The sequence below is a fragment of the Salminus brasiliensis genome, chromosome 1 (genome assembly GCF_030463535.1).
Source record: "Salminus brasiliensis chromosome 1, fSalBra1.hap2, whole genome shotgun sequence".
Lineage (NCBI taxonomy): Eukaryota > Metazoa > Chordata > Actinopteri > Characiformes > Bryconidae > Salminus > Salminus brasiliensis.
In genome coordinates, this window is record NC_132878.1 from 36,607,900 (window position 1) to 36,627,735 (window position 19,836).

The following is a 19,836-nucleotide window of genomic DNA, read 5'->3' on the forward strand; positions in this document are numbered from 1 at the left end:
GGCCTCTGAATCGGGTTTTGAAGTTGACTCCTTCAAGGATATACCTAGGCAAGCTGCTCATTCGATGCAGTGCAACCAGGGCAGTGATGTGAATGGTTTGTGTCTATGGGGTCACGAAGTGCACAATCAAATGCCATGTCTGCTCCAGGCACTAAACACTCTAGCCTATGTTGTTGGGGGAGCTCAACAGAGAGCAATTTTTTTAGCAAATGCCCTTGTCTGGCAACAATCGAACCCATCCTAGATGATCAGAAAATCAGCAGAGGGAGTGAAACTAAAATTCACTATAATAGAGTATAACCCGGTGGTCAGAAGGTTGGGTTCACTGAGATATGGGGTGAATGAGTGACCTCTTCTCTGTCAATATAAACGCAATTTTCTCGTTGTTTTCTGGAACTTCTCTCTCTGTTTTCCATACCAATGAAACAAAGCATTACTACTCACAAATAAAGTGAATGACCCCGTTTACATCTCGTCATATTGTGAGTCTTGAGTATCAGGATTATATCTGGATAAGGTCAAGCCACATAAACGCAAGTGTAAACACACCCAAGACTCATTTAAAACAGATTCAAACCCAATCCCTCAAACCCAGTGAACACAGTCTCTCCAAAACCCCTCCCTGTACACCCTCCCCCCCAAAAAAAAAGCAAAGCACAGGAAAAAACGAATGAACGAATAAACCGCAGGTTGCTGTGTTACGAGCGACTTTTGGATATTCTGTCCCACGCAGAATATGAATATGAAATATGATTTCAGTCTGATTACCCGGAGATGCATTTGACTACCCTGTGTTAAATGTGAAGGTCTGGGATCTATGATGGACAGTGACTAAAGTCAGTTCTCATAGTCTGGGTGTTGGATGCAGGAGAAATCAGAAGATGTGAAGATCCGAGCAACTTTGACAAGAGCCAAATTGAACCGCTGAATCTCTGAACCATGAATCGGCAACAGGATGTTTGGTGCCTAAGGACCATCCACGTGCAAAAGCTCAGAAAACTGAAGGCACAAGAGGTGGCACAAGTCACAGAAATGTTAAATGAACGTTAAAGGGGGGAACATGTCTCAACACATAGCGCATCACCCTCTGCAGCAAACTAACTCAAGAGTGTCCATACTAACACCTGTCCACCGTTAAAAATGGCCCCAGAACTGTCAGAGCTGGACCGTGGAGCAAGAGAAGGTGGTTCAATGACTCCTGACTCCTGTTTCTTCTCTGTTTCTTCAGTAGCATAGGCTACTTGTGAGTGTCTGCCCATCACGACATGCACTTTATCACGTTGAGGAGTGTGTAGTTTTAGAAATAAACATTTCAAAGATGAAAGAAAGGAAGGAAGTGAAGGCTGCAGGATGGCGCTTGTGAGAACAGAGCGGTTTGAAATCAATACCATTGTACTAAACTGTGTGAGGTCACAGATTGCTTTCAGGCGTCTCTCACTGAAAAAACACAACTCACACGCACACACGCACACACGCGCACACACACACACACACACACACACACACACACACACACACACACACACACACACACACACACACACACACAAGCCCCAACTTATGAGACACTGAAGCTTTGATGTGGTAGTACATGCCACATGATCCTGATCTGCAGTGGCCACTGCTGGAACTGCAAGGCTAAATGTTGCTAACCAGTCACAGAGAACCTCTACTCTACAACTGGACTCTACACTCACCCTAGTACACACTACACATAGAGCTGGGCAATATGACAATATTTTATCGTATCGTGATAGGAGTAAACAATATGATTTAATTAGTGCACCTAAGGTGTGTAATCAGTCTTATTTATTTCAAAAGGAGTGCAGCATATTTATGTAAAAATCACAGTACTTAGTATAGGAGAGTATTTGGTGGCAGTTATAAAAAATTATGACGCTGTTTAAATATTGTGATATCAATATTTTTCCATATCGTCCAGCTCTACCCATCTAAGCAGCCATCCTGACGCCTGAACCCCCGAGACAGGACCAAAACCCAACGTCATATAATTTTTTGCTGAGGTCCGCACCAAGCAACCCGAACTGAACATATAAACACATGCAGACTATCTAAAAAAATACAAGCCTCATAGCTGCAGCGCAAAACAAAAAAAAGCAAACTTCAGAAACACATTTTTACTGATAGACTCCAAAAAAACACAATGTGTGGCACAGATGTCAGGTGACCTTTGACCGCATGGGTCAGACACTGTCAAATGCAGTGTTGCATTAGCAGGGAGCCCCTGCTGGCTCTGAGGCCCTGCGTCCGCTCCATCAGGACCTCAGAGCAGGCGGAATGCCAGAGGAGGGCATTCCTTATGCATTCCACACTCCAGGCAGCTGCGTGGGGAGCAGATCCGAAGAAGCCTGGGCTGCTTTAACACATAATGTAGATGCAGACCTCGTGTTCACGAAGACTAGTGGAGCCTGACTACATAAGAGGACCAATGGCATAAGTGTGTGTGGCTGTACACTTATAGAGTTAAGACATTTCCACCACTGAGGAGACCGAGTTCAATTACACCTCCTCTTAAGAGCTCCAAGGATCCAAGAGTCAAAAGGACAAAGCATCCTCCTCTGGTTGACACCAGATAGCCCAGCAAATAACAGAAGAAGTAGAAGAACTGGACAGGAAGAGCGAGATAATGAAGAGCTATGGCTAATGTGACAGCAGGCCGTGAGTTATGGGAATGTAAGTGAGTATAGGACACATTAACACATGCTCAGTGCTAATGTGAAAGTCCATGCAGGTTAAACAGCCTAGTATCTAGAGTGCTGTGTATCAATCAGTGTGAGGATCCAGAGCAGGACAGCATCGCAGCACCTGGCAGCTTTTTTCACACGTCGGGTCAAAATGTCATGATGCATGGACCAATGCAAATGCTCCACAATGACTTGCAACAAAATCTTTCTACACTGACTTCCATAAAGTTGCTGCTTGAAGATCAGCAATGATGTGTATATATGACCCCATCAATGTAAAAACAAGTGTGTATGTGTGTGTGTGTGTGTGTGGGTGACATAACCCTTTGAATCAGGCCTCCCCTCTTTGCCAGGATAGCTCTGAGGCAGAGACGCTGCTCCCTTACTCAATGCTCTTGGCACAGGCTCCGCCATTCAAAACAGGGTGACGTGGTGTCATGGGTTATTTTCTCTCAGTTTTCCCTTTAACTCTCTCTTTCCCTCTGCCCTCTTTTTTTCTACATCTCACTCTCTTTCAGGGGGCCTGTCGTCTATTGCCGCTCACACACTTTGCTGGTGAAAACTCACAACTCACATTGTGGCAATCCTCAGAGCTAGCTACTCCAAGCACATTCTTCAAACATCACATGAGGGCAGATGTGAGGTAGTACTCTCTCGCTCCCTCTTTCACACTTGCGTGCGTGCGTGCACACACACACACACACACACACACACACACACACACACACACACACACACACACACACACACACACACACACACACCACTCTTTCTTGCACAAAAAGCAGCTGGTACCACTCAGACACTAATAAAGCCCTGGCCGGTTCTGTGAATGCAGCTGTGTGCAGAGAGATTCTGAAGGATGATGCTGTTTCAGATACCCACAAAATGCTTGCTCTCACTCTTTAGGTCATGTTCTGTACAGCTACAGCAAAAAGCAGGATGTTAGCAGAGATGTAGAGAACTCAAATTAAACTCAATTTGATAAATGTGCATCGTAATATGTATTGTGTGGACAGGTTTTTTTAGTCTGGGATCGGGTTTGGGGGTCTGCAGCCAGCCGAGCACAGATAAGAGAGTCATGTCTATCCAAAGCAAAAACATATTTTATACAAATAAAAGATGATTTTATTCTTCTGATAGTCTCAGTGGGCTCGAATGTCTGTTAATGAGATTATCTGATGCAGAAGATAAAGCAGAAAGGTCAGCTCACCTTTCCTCTCTCCTTTAGGGGCTCGATGGTCAGGCTGTCTGCTCCAATGTCCACGATGGTGCCCAGCTGGAACCCATCTGTAGGGTGGGGCGCCCAAACTGGTTTTCCATCCTCCATCTCACCACACTGCAAACGAGAGACAGCACAAAGATCATCAGACAATAAGAAATGTAATAGTAACTCTTCTAATGATAATAGATCGAGAAGATACAGAGAAAGACGACAGAGAACAGAACAAAGACATGGATTATAAAGATGAGAGATTGAAGAGGAAGAAGAAGGCAAGAAAGAAGCCAGAAGAGAAGGACGAAAATGAGGAAAGGCAGAAGATAAAGACAAAAAAGATAAAAGATAAAAGATAAAAGAGGAGAAAGACAAAGACGAGGAAGAAGACAAAGAAGATAATGATAAAAAAAAGATAGAAGAGAAAGAAGAAGACGAGGAAGAAGACAAAGAGGATAAAGATGAAGAGGCAGAAAAGGAAGAAGAAGACGAGGAAGAAGACAAAGAGGATACAGATGAAGAGGCAGAAAAGGAAGACGAAGACGAGGAAGAAGACAAAGAGGATAAAGATGAAGAGGCAGAAAAGGAAGACGAAGACGAGGAAGAAGACAAAGAGGATAAAGATGAAGAGGCAGAAAAGGAAGACGAAGACGAGGAAGAAGACAAAGAGGATAAAGATGAAGAGGCAGAAAAGGAAGACGAAGACGAGGAAGAAGACAAAGAGGATAATGATGAAGAGGCAGAAAAGGAAGACGAAGACGAGGAAGAAGACAAAGAGGATAATGATGAAGAGGCAGAAAAGGAAGACGAAGACGAGGAAGAAGACAAAGAGGATACAGATGAAGAGGCAGAAAAGGAAGAAGATGACGAGGAAGAAGACAAAGAGGATAATGATGAAGAGGCAGAATAGGAAGGCGAAGACGAGGAAGAAGACAAAGGATAATGATGAAGAGGCAGAAATGAAAGGCGAAGACGAGGAAGAAGACAAAGGATAATGATGAAGAGGCAGAAATGAAAGGCGAAGACGAGGAAGAAGACAAAGAGGATAATGATGAAGAGGTAGAAATGAAAGGCGAAGACGAGGAAGAAGACAGAGGATAATGATGAAGAGGCAAAAAAGAAAGGCGAAGACGAGGAAGAAGACAAAGAGGATACAGATGAAGAGGCAGAAAAGGAAGGCGAAGACGAGGAAGAAGACAGAGGATACAGATGAAGAGGCAGAAAAGGAAGGCGAAGACGAGGAAGAACACAAAGAGGATAATGATGAAAAAAGATAGAAGAGGAAGACGAGGAAGAAGACAGAGATAGAATGAAGAAGAAGAGAGATAAAGAAGAGAATGACGAAGAAGAATGTAATGATAAATTATCTTCATCAGCAGCAGCACTGGCAGAGCTGCACAATACCAGCTATTGTTTATTGATAATTACTGTAAAGTTGGTCTTTTGCAAAACCTATAGGGTAAAAAATAATCACAGAGGATCCAGATGAGCTGCTGAGCCCAAGGGGTTGTCAATGTATTTTATAAGATGTTACAATCACATTGTACAGCATATACAGAGCTACAGAGTATACACAACAATTAAGCACTAGGCCAAGGCATACATTACATATGTCTGTGTGTAGGTTCACAGCACCTTAAACCACACAAACATGCCTAAAATCCCACTGGAACCAAGGAAAATAACTGATCACGTAGATTTTCATCAATGTTTAAAACCTGTGGTGTTCCACTGGTGTAGTGTCAGAACCAAAAGAACTCGTGGCCAAAGCTAAGCATGGCAGCAGCAAGAACCAGAACTCACCAACTGTTGAGCACCACTGAGCACTCGCACCCTCACATCCTGCCCTGACACTAGCAGCAGAGCTATTAGCATCACCTCCGAGGTACGCAGTTTGCCCTGAAGTTCCCAGCGAAGGCCTTTTGGCTTGCATTTCAGCTATTCATATTGTACCCGGACAACTCTCTCAAGGCCGGTCGTCAAAACACATCCACCGCTTGGTCCATCGAAACCCAACCACAAGCACACAACCCATCAAAACAGCTCCAAAATAGAATGAAGCCGTTCTAGAAACGAACCTCAATTACTCTGCTGACCACAGGAAACAGAGACTCGCTTGAGTGAGCTGTGGAACCGATTCACTGATTCACTCTCGCCATCAAGCTTACGCTGTTAAGTGTGGGTCAGCGGCTCCATGTTTCTCTCTCTCTTAACCTAACCGAACACACAGAAACCAAGGATCAGGTCAGGAACTGCTGGCCTAAGGAGCTGACCTGACTAGACGGTTCTTGGCTTGGACGTCCACTATATGTCTGGCAGCATCTAGACATTACATCTAATTTGTGAATTCAGCAGCTTCGACGTGTGCCTGCTGCTGAGACACACACAGCTTGTCCAAGTTCATCTCCATACAAAAAGCACTGACCAAAACAATGAGATGCTCTGGAGCAGCTACACATGGTCACCATGCCCAATAACAGCAGCGTCAGCTAGAGCGGTATCAACCCCCCCCGCCCCCCCCAGCTGTGAAACTGCGCTCTCCGGCGTGACGGCACTCCATCCAACAACTAAGGAAGCAGCTTAATTCATGTTTCTGATCCAGAACTAATGATCCAATATCAGCACCCATTAATATCCTTGATTTCAGCAGACATGGTCGACGAACAGGCGTCTATTAGGACATGGACAAGGAAAAAGATTTCCACAGATTTAAACAAACGTATGAGGATAGGCTTCTTTTTATTGCAAGTTAAGTTTGTTTCATCTAGTGTCATATAGTACCCCCCTGAGGTAGTTGGTGGGAGTCTGCAGTGTATTAATTAAGCAGCAAAATGAAACAAACATAAACATACACTTAAGCAAAGGTTAGATTTTTATGTAGGGCTACTAAGAAAATATGGCATCATCAAAATACAATGTTAAAAAAAACATCCAACATGCAAAGAAGTCTCTTTTGGGTCTGTAATTTGGCCATTATCGCTTTTTGCTGGCCTCAATTTTGCTCATTGTGTCGTTCGTTCAAGTGTTCTGTCCTCTGGTCTGCTCTCAGATGGATGTCAAATAGGGTAGACAGCGACATCTATCTTGTAGGACAAGAGTGCAGTGTGCACAATGACCAATGCACCAATAATGGCAACATGTGGCCGGTCTGTCATTTTTGTTATCATTATTATTTTTTACCATATCTGACTTCAACCCAAAGCTACTGTAAAACTAACGAGCGTCTTGGGGAAGCAGAGTAAAGACTAAACACAGCTAACCTGATACACACTCAGAGTCCATCACTCAGTATAGTGAGTATTAGTAACACAGCCACTAACAGCACAAAAGGTGATTGGTCTATCTTTATATGGCAATGCTAATACATCGAGCATGGCCACACCTTTGAAGTGACGTCACTCTGGTGTGGTCAGCATGGTTCGTCTACCTTTTATTGTGATCCGTTACACCCCTAGTGACAGTTGTGTTTTTACCCCAAAGACTGCATAATTCCAGCCAGAAAGCTTTGGTGTGGGAACTTTATGGCTTTAAGCAGAATGACCAAGATCTATGAACATGAAAGAGCTGCTGTGTCAACTTTGTTTAAAAACAGCACTTTTATTCGATTCATATTTGATTCATGTTTTATTTATGATATTTAATTATTTTTTTTATATTTCAATTCCAATGAGTCAACTTTCTTAACATTGTTTTTTGCAATTATTCCTGGGACAATTGATCTTCCAAAAAAAAACAAAAAACAAAACTGAATATCTATCATGACAGGCCTAGAAAGCTAGCTTTTTTATCCCTTTTTCACCAGGGATTTCTCTCTCCTAAAACGGGTCCCTCTGGAAACACAAAAGGCCTCAGCCCTGGACGGATCCCAGCTTCCACATGAATCAGACTTTCAGTGTCCAGCTATTAATTATTCGCCTCAGGCTTGCCTAGCCACTTCCCATGCGTAACAATCAGCGCATTCTCTCTACAATCCAGCAGAAAGCCACTGGGATCCTCTTCAAAACGGTCATATAGCACACATATCGAAACACAGACACACCAGCTGGCCTGGGGAGGGGGCTGGAGGTCACGTAAGGAATCGTGCGTTGTTTTAGCCTCCAGGGCTTGGCACTAATTCGGGATTAGACCAGCACTATAATGCTAGAACCTGAGAAATCTACCCCAGTGTCTGGACTGGGCACTCAGGTTCATTCCACAGTCCTTTGGCAGGGTGACATGGTACGTTCCACTTTTGTTTTTTTTAACCTGGGTCGTTACCCACACAACCCAGGAGCGATAAACCATGCTTTATGTTGCCCAGTGCTGAAATATGGCCGTTTCGGATTGGGGGGAGGGGGTACTAGTACGGCCTTAGGAAGCTCCTGTACTGGATTCAGTTAGAAGTAGCCCTTGCACAGTTTGTGGCTTTGTGTTAAGCACCAGATGACAAAAGCTCAAATCCAGGACACAGGCATTCCATTCATTCACCCTTCCAATGAGACTGAAACCAAAAACACTATTTACATACACAAATATGGGCTAAACATATTCCAGCAAACTTCTCCAGCGAATACAGCATCTTCTGTTGCTATCCAAATTAGGTTTTTATAAGTTCTCAAAGATCCAAGAAGTTAGCTTGAAATAAAAAGGGGATATGTACACTGAGGAGAAAACACACAGGCGCTATTCTGGACAATGTACCATTAACACATGGCAAAACCACCATAACCGTTGTCCATTTATGCTCACTAACCAGTGGTAGGAAAGCTTTGTAAATCCGTTGTTCTTGTGGCCACTAATCTTATCCATAATTAAAGCGATATACTCACTACCTTCCACTACCTTTCCAGTAAATATGTGAATAAAACAAAAGGTTAAGGCTAGAATCTAAGGACTCTATACTGCCATTATTTTAAGCTTATTCTCTTTGTGTAGATAATGGCTCCCAGCTCCCATATATAAAAGCCTTTGTTTTATGCTGCATTATACAATGACAACATTTTTGGTGTCAAAGTGAATAGAATTTAAAATGCTCAATTTACGTTTTTGGAGGAGAATTAATTATTTAGATTAATCAACTTAATAGTAGAATAATCGCCAAAAAGATATTCGTTAGAGGCAGCTGTAATATTAAAGCAGTCTCTGGGTTAGGAATATTATGATGTGCATGTTTTATCAAAATACTCTGAGACATTTTCATGCTATGACACAAATTTTATTTTATTGAGAAGTTGGAATAAAAAAAAAAACAAAAAAAAACACAGAACTAGTACTGGCACATTTAAAAGTTCATTCACAATCCGAAAAGACATTTTGGTTATACACACTATTCCTCATGTATCATTGATAAGCTTAGAAAACCACTTTGCCACATATTATGATGTAATTTGCCACCATAATGATAAATAATTGTCATATTTACCAGCTCCAGGTCTGGCTCTTGGGTTGCTGGGAAATAATGGACTAAATCAGGTTCTGTATTCTTTCTTTGACTTTCCTTACAATTATAAGAGTGAGAACTACTTCAGGGCCCATAATACAATACCCCCATTATAAGACTGCCATGATATTTAAAGGTTTGTGATATGCTAAGTACCACAATATGACACACTGCATTTGTTGGCATTTGCATCTGTTGTTTTTTTTTTCCCCAAATGTAATTTGTTTACAAGGTGTCCATCTCAATTCAACATTTTGGAATTCGCTTCCTAATAAATTAACAAATTACTTCAACATACTGACATACTGAGTTTCATTTTTGTGTAAGACCTGAAGGAAAGTTGCTATTTAGCAACATTTCCTCTCTGAAAACACATCAAAAAATGATTTGAGCAAAATATTAAGTTTATGCAAGTATTTCCATAAATCTTTGTATCAAAACGACACCATTATTCTTCCCAGTCAGTATGATTATTTGTGAAGGCATTTGAAACCGTATTTAGCCTGATCCAGCTTTTCAGCTCCTTTACCCTGATTCCTCAGTCTAGCTTAGCACAAGTCTGAAAAAGCCAGAATAAGACAATACAACTTGCTGCTAAAACAGCAAATGAAATGCCGGCGCCTCCTTAGCTGTCCGTCTCATTGACTCAGGCCTGTAACTCAGCAGCAGAAGTGCTAAATCAGACACAACAGTCAGCTCCCAACAAGCACAAGTATGTATGACATCAGCATATCCATCAGCTGGGTAGTCTTTGATCCCGGAAACAGAATTCAGGTCTCCAGTGCTCTGGTAGCACACAGGGAGAGCACTTATCAAACTGCCCTGTATAGATCATTAAAGCTGATTTCATTACTGTCATCGTAAAGGAGAGTGATAGTCCAGCGCTGCGGTGATGGCAGCACAGGAGAAGGATCACTCTGCCCACTCGGGGATGGCAGACTGCTGACGGCACACGTAGAGCTGACCTAAGCTGACTAGCCGTAATGGGAAGGTGTTCCGAATATCAGTATGACAATGCATTGTGGAATACAGGGTGGCGAGAGCCAATGCAGTCAAGTGAAACTGACGTACAAGTTAAACTGATGCTACATTCAAATCGGACAGTGTGATAACATCTCGCACACGTAGCGAACCTCAGCCAACACTCTGGGTTTTGTTCTTTAGTATTTGTGTTAGGCTTTTTACAGGGTCACTATTCCAGGGCCAATCACACCAAGCAGATGAGATTAAAGTCCACATTCCACACCTTCATTTAAGGGTATCTACAGTCACGCAGTCCAGTTTCACCATGTTGCAACTGCAACACTGTTTTACACAGTCCTCCTCATTTCAGGACATTTGGCTTCACAGGTGTGTTCCACTGCTTCATTAATGCAGGTGTAAGATACCAGATATAGGAGTCTGTAGTTGCCCTTGTTCAAAAGGAAGCCAAAAGCTGGGCTAATGAACGTAAAAGAAGCGGCAATGAGGCAGAGAAACAAGGATAAAACCATTAGAGGATTACCAAAGTCACCTAATAGGCCAAGGAAGACCGCAACAGTTAAAGGCAGCAGAAACCTCACTAATCTTCAGAAAAATCCTCAATTGTTTGTCCGACAGATCAGAAACAGCCTCAGGAGGTGGGTGTGTATTTGTCAGAGACTACTATCTGCAGAAGACTTCATGAACAGAAACACAAAGGCTACACTGATGATGACTGATACCCAGACCAGGTCTTTGTGGATAAATGATACCAAGGTTTAACCTCCATCAGATCAGACTGATGGTAACACCTCATCTGTGAAACATGGTGGTGGGGATGTCATGGCTGCTACAGGTACTGGTTGATGATGTAACTGCTGAAGGAAGTCGCACAATGAGTTCTGAGCTATACAGGGACATCTTATCTGCGCAAAGTCCAGTAAATACCTCCAAACTGACTGGACTGTGCTTCATCCTACAACAAGATAATGATCCCGAACACACTGCTAAGGCAACACAGGCGCACTTTTCTCAAAGTGATAAAATGGGAAGTCTCCTGGGCCGCTAAATACTCTAAAGCCCAGGAAGACAGACCTGCACTCTCAAATATAAGTTCAACAGGGAGGATTTCTGTTTTTACAGTCCAGAGTGAGGCTTCGAGACATGCGAGAAGAGAACTGAGCCGCGGTGTCCAGGAAAGCCTAAATCAACAGCAGGAAACCGTCAGTAAAAGCTCTGCAACACACAGAAGGTATAGTCATTCCAAGACGCTGATGTCAAAGGTTAATAACTGCCAAAGATAGTGCAGTAAAAAAACTGGAGAGATTATCAGAGAACTAGTGAACGTCCTTGGCACACATTTGTGTGAGAGGGTGTGTGTGCGTGCCCATACTTGTTCTGAATCATCACTGCCGGCTGTTAGATCAATCTAGGAATAAGCAAAAGCACGGAGCAGCCCTTTCACTCGGGCGTCAAAGATAAACAGCAAAGATAAACTTAAAGCAATCTGAGAAGAGCCATCCACACTTTTCTTATCTCCTGATACTTCTCATGTTCTCCTCTGCATTTGCTCTGAACAGATAATGTTCATGTTCTCTGTACTCCCATAAATCCAACACAGAACCAATCCCATCTCTTTCAGCTTTTCCAAGTTAAGGACTGCCCACCTGTTCAGCCTGGCAGAAGCCTGAGCATCGGGGTTTACTGCGACCTGCCTCAGACCAGCTGCCCACCCTCCATTACAGACTACACTGAAGTTGGCAGGGACTGCAAGTAATCATCTAATGGCTGCTATTATTATACAGTGCTTGAAAAGGAACTGAGCTTAAGGTGGAATTGAGCTTAAGTAGCACTGAATCTTAAGGTGGAACGTCTTAAGATAGTACTGAGTTTACACGGACACTGAATTTTAAGGTGGAACTTCACTAAAATTAAGTTGGCACCTGGTACACCATAACAACCACGTGGCAACCTCACAGCAACCATCTGTGAAATCATAGCAAGCACCTGGGACACTACAGCAACTGCATAGCAGCACCCCAGCAACCTCCTAGGATGCCACAGCAACCATCTAGCAACCCCATAGCAACCGCTTGACAGGCCTAAGCAACCACCTAGCAACCCAAAAGCAATCACCGTTTATCCAGAGTTTTATTCCTACTGGCTTATTTTACTGCTATACACCCAGTGGTTTCTGGACCCCTGCTCAACCAATGCTTCTTCTAAAATCAAGGACATTAAGAGGCATTTTACACTGGATGTTGGAACATTGCTGGGGGATTAGGCCGCATTCATCCTCAAGAGCATTAGTGAGATCAGGTACTGGGATGCAGCTCCATGCAGTAAAACTGCTCCACTGTTCAGTCCAAAGCTTCACCCACACTGGATGACATGCAGACATTAAGACAAAACTGACAGGAAAAAGTTCACATACTAGTAGGGCTGCACAATACTGGAAAACATGGAATTGTATCAAAGACTGGAGTAAAATAAATGATAATGGGTGTAGCTGCCTCGGGTAAATGTGTCTGTAAGAACTGCACATGACATTGCACATTCTGCGATGTGAACACTGCACATGCACACACTGCGATGTTGATGCCAAAACGATAGATTGTGCAGCCCTACCTTCTAGCTTTCCTTTTTTTTTATTCATTATGCGCTCTTTGTTTGGCCAAAAATAAATAAATTAACACAAAGATTTTCTAAATTAGATCCCAGATCCTTGGGCATTAAAATAATAACGAGTGGTTTTCATTTAAAAAGTAAGACGGATCTGCGTGCATCTTTCTAATCTTGTAGGGATGGTCTGAATCCAATCTAGTGCATTTATTTCAAGGCAGATTCAGACATATTGCAATAGACAAGGAATCGGCTATATTCAGTTTCTGATCCTTTAGATTTCTTTCTATTTTTCCAATTACGTAATTAGTCTCCAATTTTCACCCACTGGTTAAAACTTACTCTATCATACAATCCTACCAGTGTTGGGAGGGTAAGAGCTAGCCTCCAGGAACTGCCACCAATGCAACATCAGCTAAATGCTTGGGAGGTGAACACTGATGGTTATGCCAGCATTATGCTAAGTGTTTGAGGGGGAAAGGAAGAGCAATCTTATTAGCGAGGCCAAATATGCTCTGAACATCATTTCAAAAGAATTGGATGTAGATTTTCAGGCTAATAAAGGATACAGGGGTACATGTAAAGGTACTCAAGCTCTCTGGAAGGACATAAAATATGATTGACTGTGTCTGGAAAAAGGGACCACTATAGCAATTGCATGCAGTGGTGGACAGACACACACACTAGTGAATACAGCAGAGCCTTAAAGCCTAATTTGCAATTGGGGGTTAAGTGCCTTAAGAGTTCCTTCGTTCCCTTCACCCCTATGTCCTGCTTGTCCAAGGGACTGAACTGGCAACCTTCTGGCCCAAACCTGCTCCTCTAACCTTTAAGCCCTGACTGCTCATGTTTTGGCTTCCAAACAAACAAACGTTGGGAACCACTGGATATTAAGAGCGCCACATGCCATATCTGCAGAATGCAGCTAGCAATGCAAATGATTACGCAATAGAAAAGCTTGATTAAGACTTAGGTTTGTGTCTGAGAGGAGAAGAAGAGGAGTGTGAGGATAAACAACAGCCATCAACGCTCCTGGAAGTACAGCCTGTAACAGCTCGGGCTAACTTCCATATCTGTATAGCAATCAATGAGCCTCAGAGGGGGCCAATTACAGAACGAATGAGTCAACTAACACAGGAGTCCATGTCAGCCTAAGCAGAAAAAAAACACAGATAACTTAATCAAACAAGATGTGAAGTAAACACATAAACGAAACACAAGGGAAATGTCACTGTCTTGACTAATCCATTACTAATGAATGTGCAGCTCAAGCAGCACTGAGTTTTCTACACTGATGAAAGTTTGTGTGGTTCATATGACCCTCCTCAACACACGGAGCCCAAGGACTGTTGGGTGTAAAATGTTTCATTAAAGCAGTGGTTCCCAACACTGGTACTGGAGGACACCCCTGAACACACCTGATCCAGCCAATCCGCTAACTAACACGCCCTTCCTGAGCAGAAGGTAGGGGGCTACAGCGTGCAGGTCAGGGGGTTCCTCCAGGACCAGGGTTGAGAATCACCTCATACAGAAACCCATATCATGGAAAACTTCATCTCCCTCCTTTTGTGAACACAGGATAATACAGGCACAGTATGGGACAGCCAATCAGATCAGAGCTCATTTACAGACATGTCTCAAAGCAGAGTACCGTGATTTGTTACATTTCTAGAAGCTCAAAGAGGGGAAATGGTCATGATGTTCTGGGCTTGATGCACAGAGAAAATGTAGGACTTTCTGATGAGTAAAAATGAGTGAAGTCCACCTCTTGGTCAGTGTCGGTAGCCAGCTCATCTCTGTTGGGGGTTGGGGCATGTATTTAGAGGAAACGTGCTTCCACTCAGGGTGTGCCCGCTGGTTGTTTACTTAGCCTTTCATCAGCCCTGCTCTGACGGACTACATGAAAACAAACATTTGACGCTAGAGAAGTCAAGGACTTTGGGAACTCCCTCAGCTTGGCTCTTTTCCTTGAGAAGGCACTTGCTTTCTCTGTCCTGACTATGACCTTTGATCCAGACGCACTAGAACGATGCCGAAGAGTTCTGTTTTAAGCATAAATGTTGGTCTGTGACCTCTAGGGCTGTTGTATTGACACTAAACCCTGATGCTAGGGTTCATCCGTGAGAAGTCTGCTTACCTCAAAAAGCGTAGAGTAATTTACATATGAAGCGCTTATCACAAAAATATCAGTCCATCAAGTTCCGTCTACACAATGCTGCTGGTTGTTTTTTTAAGAAACACAAATGATGCTCCTAAAATATTCTGAAACCTCTCAGAAGGGGTGTCACTAGGCCAGTTTATAAATCTGAACAATATGTTCAGTTAAGAAATGTACATTATTAGTGTAAATACAATGTCTCACTTCATTATTTTATTTCTTTTTATTTACCCTTTATTTAACCAGGTCAGCCTCGTTGAGACACAATGATCTCTTTCCCAAGGGAAGTCTGGCCAGGACAGCAGCTTAAAACATCAGTTTCAACATTTAAAACAGACAATTCACAATCTAGTTGGATAAAGAGGGTTAAATAACAAAACTTTCACACAAAGCAAGAGCAGGAGCGATTGAGGAAGAGACTGATTCCAGGATCCTTACAAGATTTCTGAATGTTCCAAGAGAAATAAGTTCCTCCAGATTCAGAGTTCTCTGCAGTGAATTCCAAATAGTGCTTGCCGAATTCAGTGTGAACTTTGGGAATATCAAGCAGATAACAATTATTGGAACATAAGAAATGAGTTTAACTTCATCACAGAGACAGCAGGGCGCTAGCAACCACTGAAGCTGTGACAGGACGTTGGCTAAGAGCTTACTGAGATGCATCATATACGGGGTAAAACAGCAAGTAGTTAAAGCGTGAAGATCTGGCAAACAAAAGGTCAATTTAGATGGGAAAGAAGCTGAAGAAAACTCATCTACCCATGAATCTCTAGTGGCACCTCTATGTCTCAGGACACTGTTAAGAACCATTTATGTGAAGACTACACAGGTGGGTTCATAATTTTAAATCCAACATGATTATTAATAGGGATGTGGTACTGGGCTGATGCAGATGTCCAATACTGTCCAATGAGCCTGAAGTTCCAAACTCTGGTCATGGAGATCCAAAGCCAACATGCCTGGCTCCAATAATCAGACAAGCAACCTGCATTAGATTAAGATTGGGGCTTGACTCAGCAGGGTGGTAGACCTCTAGGACCATCCCTTTAATAAACAACTCTCCTTCTATCTGTAGGCAGAGCATGGTCACATTCCCACCAAAAGCCAGCCCAGTGATGTCAATGGTCAAGTGTGAACTGTGCAGACCAATGCTTTATGTGGAGAAAACCCGCATGGCCTCAGAGCTCTAGCTCCACCAAAAAGGTGTAGGTTATCTCGTCACGTAATGTCACTTACAGTGTTCTCAGGGAAGCCGGGCAACTGTGTATTAAAACCCTAATCCTGAGTCACTCGCAGCTAACGTTCATTCCAAAGCTATTCCATTCCAGCAGATTAAAAAGTGACTGTGCTATCAGAAAACTGCACCCAATTTCACAAGGATACAACAGTGTGAAGATCAAGATCCATACTATGATGCTTCTGGGTAAAGAGACCTCAGTAGGTCAGTAGGTTGGTCTACCGAGAATGACTGAGCTATTTCTTTTACTGCTTTTAGCAAAGAAACTGCTGGAAACCCAGTACTTCAGCTACCTGTTTAACCAGGCAGCGGATCAACAAGGGGGCCGCAGGACCGTGTCTAGACATGGTCCATGTCTGACAAACAGCTAACAGAAATATTGCCCAATATTATCAACAAACCAGCAGATTAGTCAGGCCCCAGCTAAAGCATTTTGCTAGCACAGAGGCGCACTCTGAAGCAGGGATCTGAGCCGTGAACCGTGCCGTGAGGCCTTCACAAGCTCAGCGTTCTTTGCTCTCATCGGGAGGAGTAGACATCAGCACTCCTTTGAGCATTCCTCTGAAACACTCAGCAATGCTAAATTTCCGGCAGCCCGAGGAGACGCTAACAGGCGCCGTGCACTTTGAAGGAGGTATAAATAGCAGTTTGTATGGCCTACAGTAGCGCACTGTGGCCTAAATGAGAGATATGGAAGAACGCAGGAAAACGAATAAGAAGCAAGGCTGGTTCAGAGGCCAGTATGTTACGGCACTTTGGGCCCACTCCTCTTCCACAGCACACAAGCGCGGATTGTTGCAGCAGATCACTGAGGATTCACTGTCACGCTGAGGCCGTCACGTGATCGTGGACTTTGTGTTGGCCGAGGCAGTCATGTGACCAGGGGCTGTGTTGGCTGAACACAAAAGGCTGCGATATGTCACGGTGACAATGGAGACCAAAGGAGTGGCCAACAAAGGACACAGAAAATCTCGGAGCTTCATGATCTCACCATGCAAGGCTTTAAACTGAGGCTATACAAATGTGGGGGTAATTGTCTGACTGATTAAATGGCCTGAAACACTGGCCTGAAAAATGCCCCAGGCCTAATGAAACCCGCAGCTCTCTGCTAAGCAAAATGGGTTTGGGGTAAATACTGGATTTCTCTTGGTGAAACTACCCTGCTGGAAAGACAACAAGGAGCATGTTTTCGTTTGGGTTTAATGACTTAACGGATGGACCAGCATGACCAGCTTGACCATGGATTAAGTCTAGCATGGTAGACCAGCATAACCAAACTAGTCAAGCTGTATGATCCTGACGCCCAGCCTAATCAAACTGGCCATATGTTTCGCCTGTTGTACATACGCTATACTGTTCCAGAACTAAGCTGGTCAACCAGAGGGTATGTTCTGGCCTGAATGACCAATTTGTTTTGAAGACCTTTGCCATCAAACACCAGCTTGGTCCATCTAAAACAAACAATAACTTGAAAAAACTTAATACATAAATAAATACATTGTGCATTCACAAAATTCTAAATTTGATTACACATCAGTGTTGTCAGCAAAATGAAGGTATAACGCCTGATAATGTACCTTTTGTAATACCGCTGTAGATATGGGGCGGTCCCATGAACGGACAACCTACCCGCAAGCTAACATACCAACAGTGAACTGTGATACCCTAAGGTATTAATCCTGAACTAAACACATGCCAATGCGCTAGCCATGAACAGACAAGACCACTGCAAGTTAATCTGGAAAACACAAATTACTGCCAGCTAAGGCCTTAGCCCTGAGCCAACCACAAGCCACCCTGTTGTACCCAACCTCATTGATATGCTATTGTCACACCCCTAATACATTTAGAAGTAAATGCACAATATGTGCAGAAAATGCTAATAGTTCAGAACTTTCTATTGAGGAAAATGTGACTTCAGAATGACTGGAAAGGACAGGGCAGAGATCCGTAACTTGAAAAAGAAGTATCTACTGGAGTAGATATGACAGTAGGTGGTCAATCGGTTGCAATAACACTGCAAACTTCTAACTTCAGAACATATTAAAATATATTATTTAGCAGCATTACAGTTTTTCCCCCCGGTCCAGTGATATCATATTACAGAGATCCTTCTATATGAGGGCTCTCACAGGTCAAAAGCCAGCTACATTTCTTTTTTTCATCTCCACCACGCTTTTATTCCTCATCCGTTGTTCACTTAAGTGCAAACACATTTGTCAGACTTGTCCGTCTTGTCTCACAACTCAAACAATGGTGACCATCATTCAGTCTCCAACAGCATTTTCACATTTCACATGACATTAGCCTCTAGCTGCCACAAGGTCACAAAACAGTGCAGGTGTAATTTGCATATAGGCCCCAAAGCCTCAGGTGCTGACAGAATGACAGCTTCCACGTTACAGCTTTACTGGCAAGCCTGCAACGCTAACCCGTCTGGCTTAAGAAAGCATCTTCACGCTGGATGTAGTTTCAGTCTGAGAAAGTGACAGCAGAGGCAGTACCAGTCACCAATGAGGACACATCTCACTGAATATAATTGGCCAAGTCCGAACAGTGCAGGTTGTGCTTCTGAAAAGAAGTACTTCAAAGCATGAGCTCAGATTCATTTGTTTTACACAGTTCACTATTTAAATATAATTATTTGATAGTTTTTTTTTTCATTTCTTCATATGTAAATCAAACCTATTTTCAATGCCGATTCACAGCTTTCTGCATATCTTAAGAACCAAAGGAACCAGCTAAACTAAGTCAAAAGCTCAAACTAGTTAATCTAGCATTAACTGACCGTTTTTTCAGCTAGGCTCACTGGCCATTTTATTATGTGCACCTACAATATAGAGCTATTGTAGGACCACCACTGACCAGATTAACTGGCACTTGACTTGGTGGTTTCATGGTCGTGTGTGGTGTGCTGGTGCATGAACCCTTAGGGTCTTCTAGAAATAAGCCCACTCTAGGCCTTCTAAAAGGTATAGGTGAGTCTCTAACACTGAAAAGTAAGCTGTAGTCTAACTAGTATTCGGTCAGCTTTTTGAAACAGCAGTGGCAGCGATTTTGTGCAAGGACTGTGTACTAAAAGTTGCTGGTAAACTGCTACATATATGTACTGCTGTGAGTGTTAACATACTACTAGAATCCCATAGGAAGGCTAGAGGACACTATTTTTGGCATTTCTTGGTCTGAACTCTAACCGTCACGCATCGCCATTGCTATCAGGCACAGTGGTGTTGCTGGGTTTTACCTACAGCAGCATCTCAAGTCTGCAGGAAGAGCGTCAACCTAAAATATCCAGCCAACAATGACTGTGGTCAGCAACTGACCGTTATTGAAGGGTTGGATGATGACTAACACAAACTGTGCATAGGTCACAGTCTGGAACTGCACACTTTCAGGGTGGGGCAACAAAATAGGTGTCTAAATGAAGTGTCTGGTGAACGTAAACAATGGTTAACATCCCAGCCTGTGTATTGGATACAGTCAAACATGCGCAATGCACACTGCTGTGCTAAAAACGAC

At 43.1% G+C, this 19,836-nt stretch overlaps 1 protein-coding gene across 8 annotated transcripts in view; it reads right to left on the reverse strand.

Moving 5' to 3' along the window:
- myo6a (myosin VIa) overlaps positions 1 to 19,836 on the reverse strand; it is a 111,504-nt gene that overhangs the window by 84,179 nt on the left and 7,489 nt on the right. For all 8 annotated transcript variants that reach the window (XM_072678661.1, XM_072678658.1, XM_072678660.1 and 5 more), the window contains exon 2: positions 3,919 to 4,044. In XM_072678661.1, coding sequence (XP_072534762.1) covers positions 3,919 to 4,035 — 117 coding nt within the window. In that variant the 5' untranslated portion in view covers positions 4,036 to 4,044. The remainder of the gene's footprint in view (positions 1 to 3,918; positions 4,045 to 19,836) is intronic.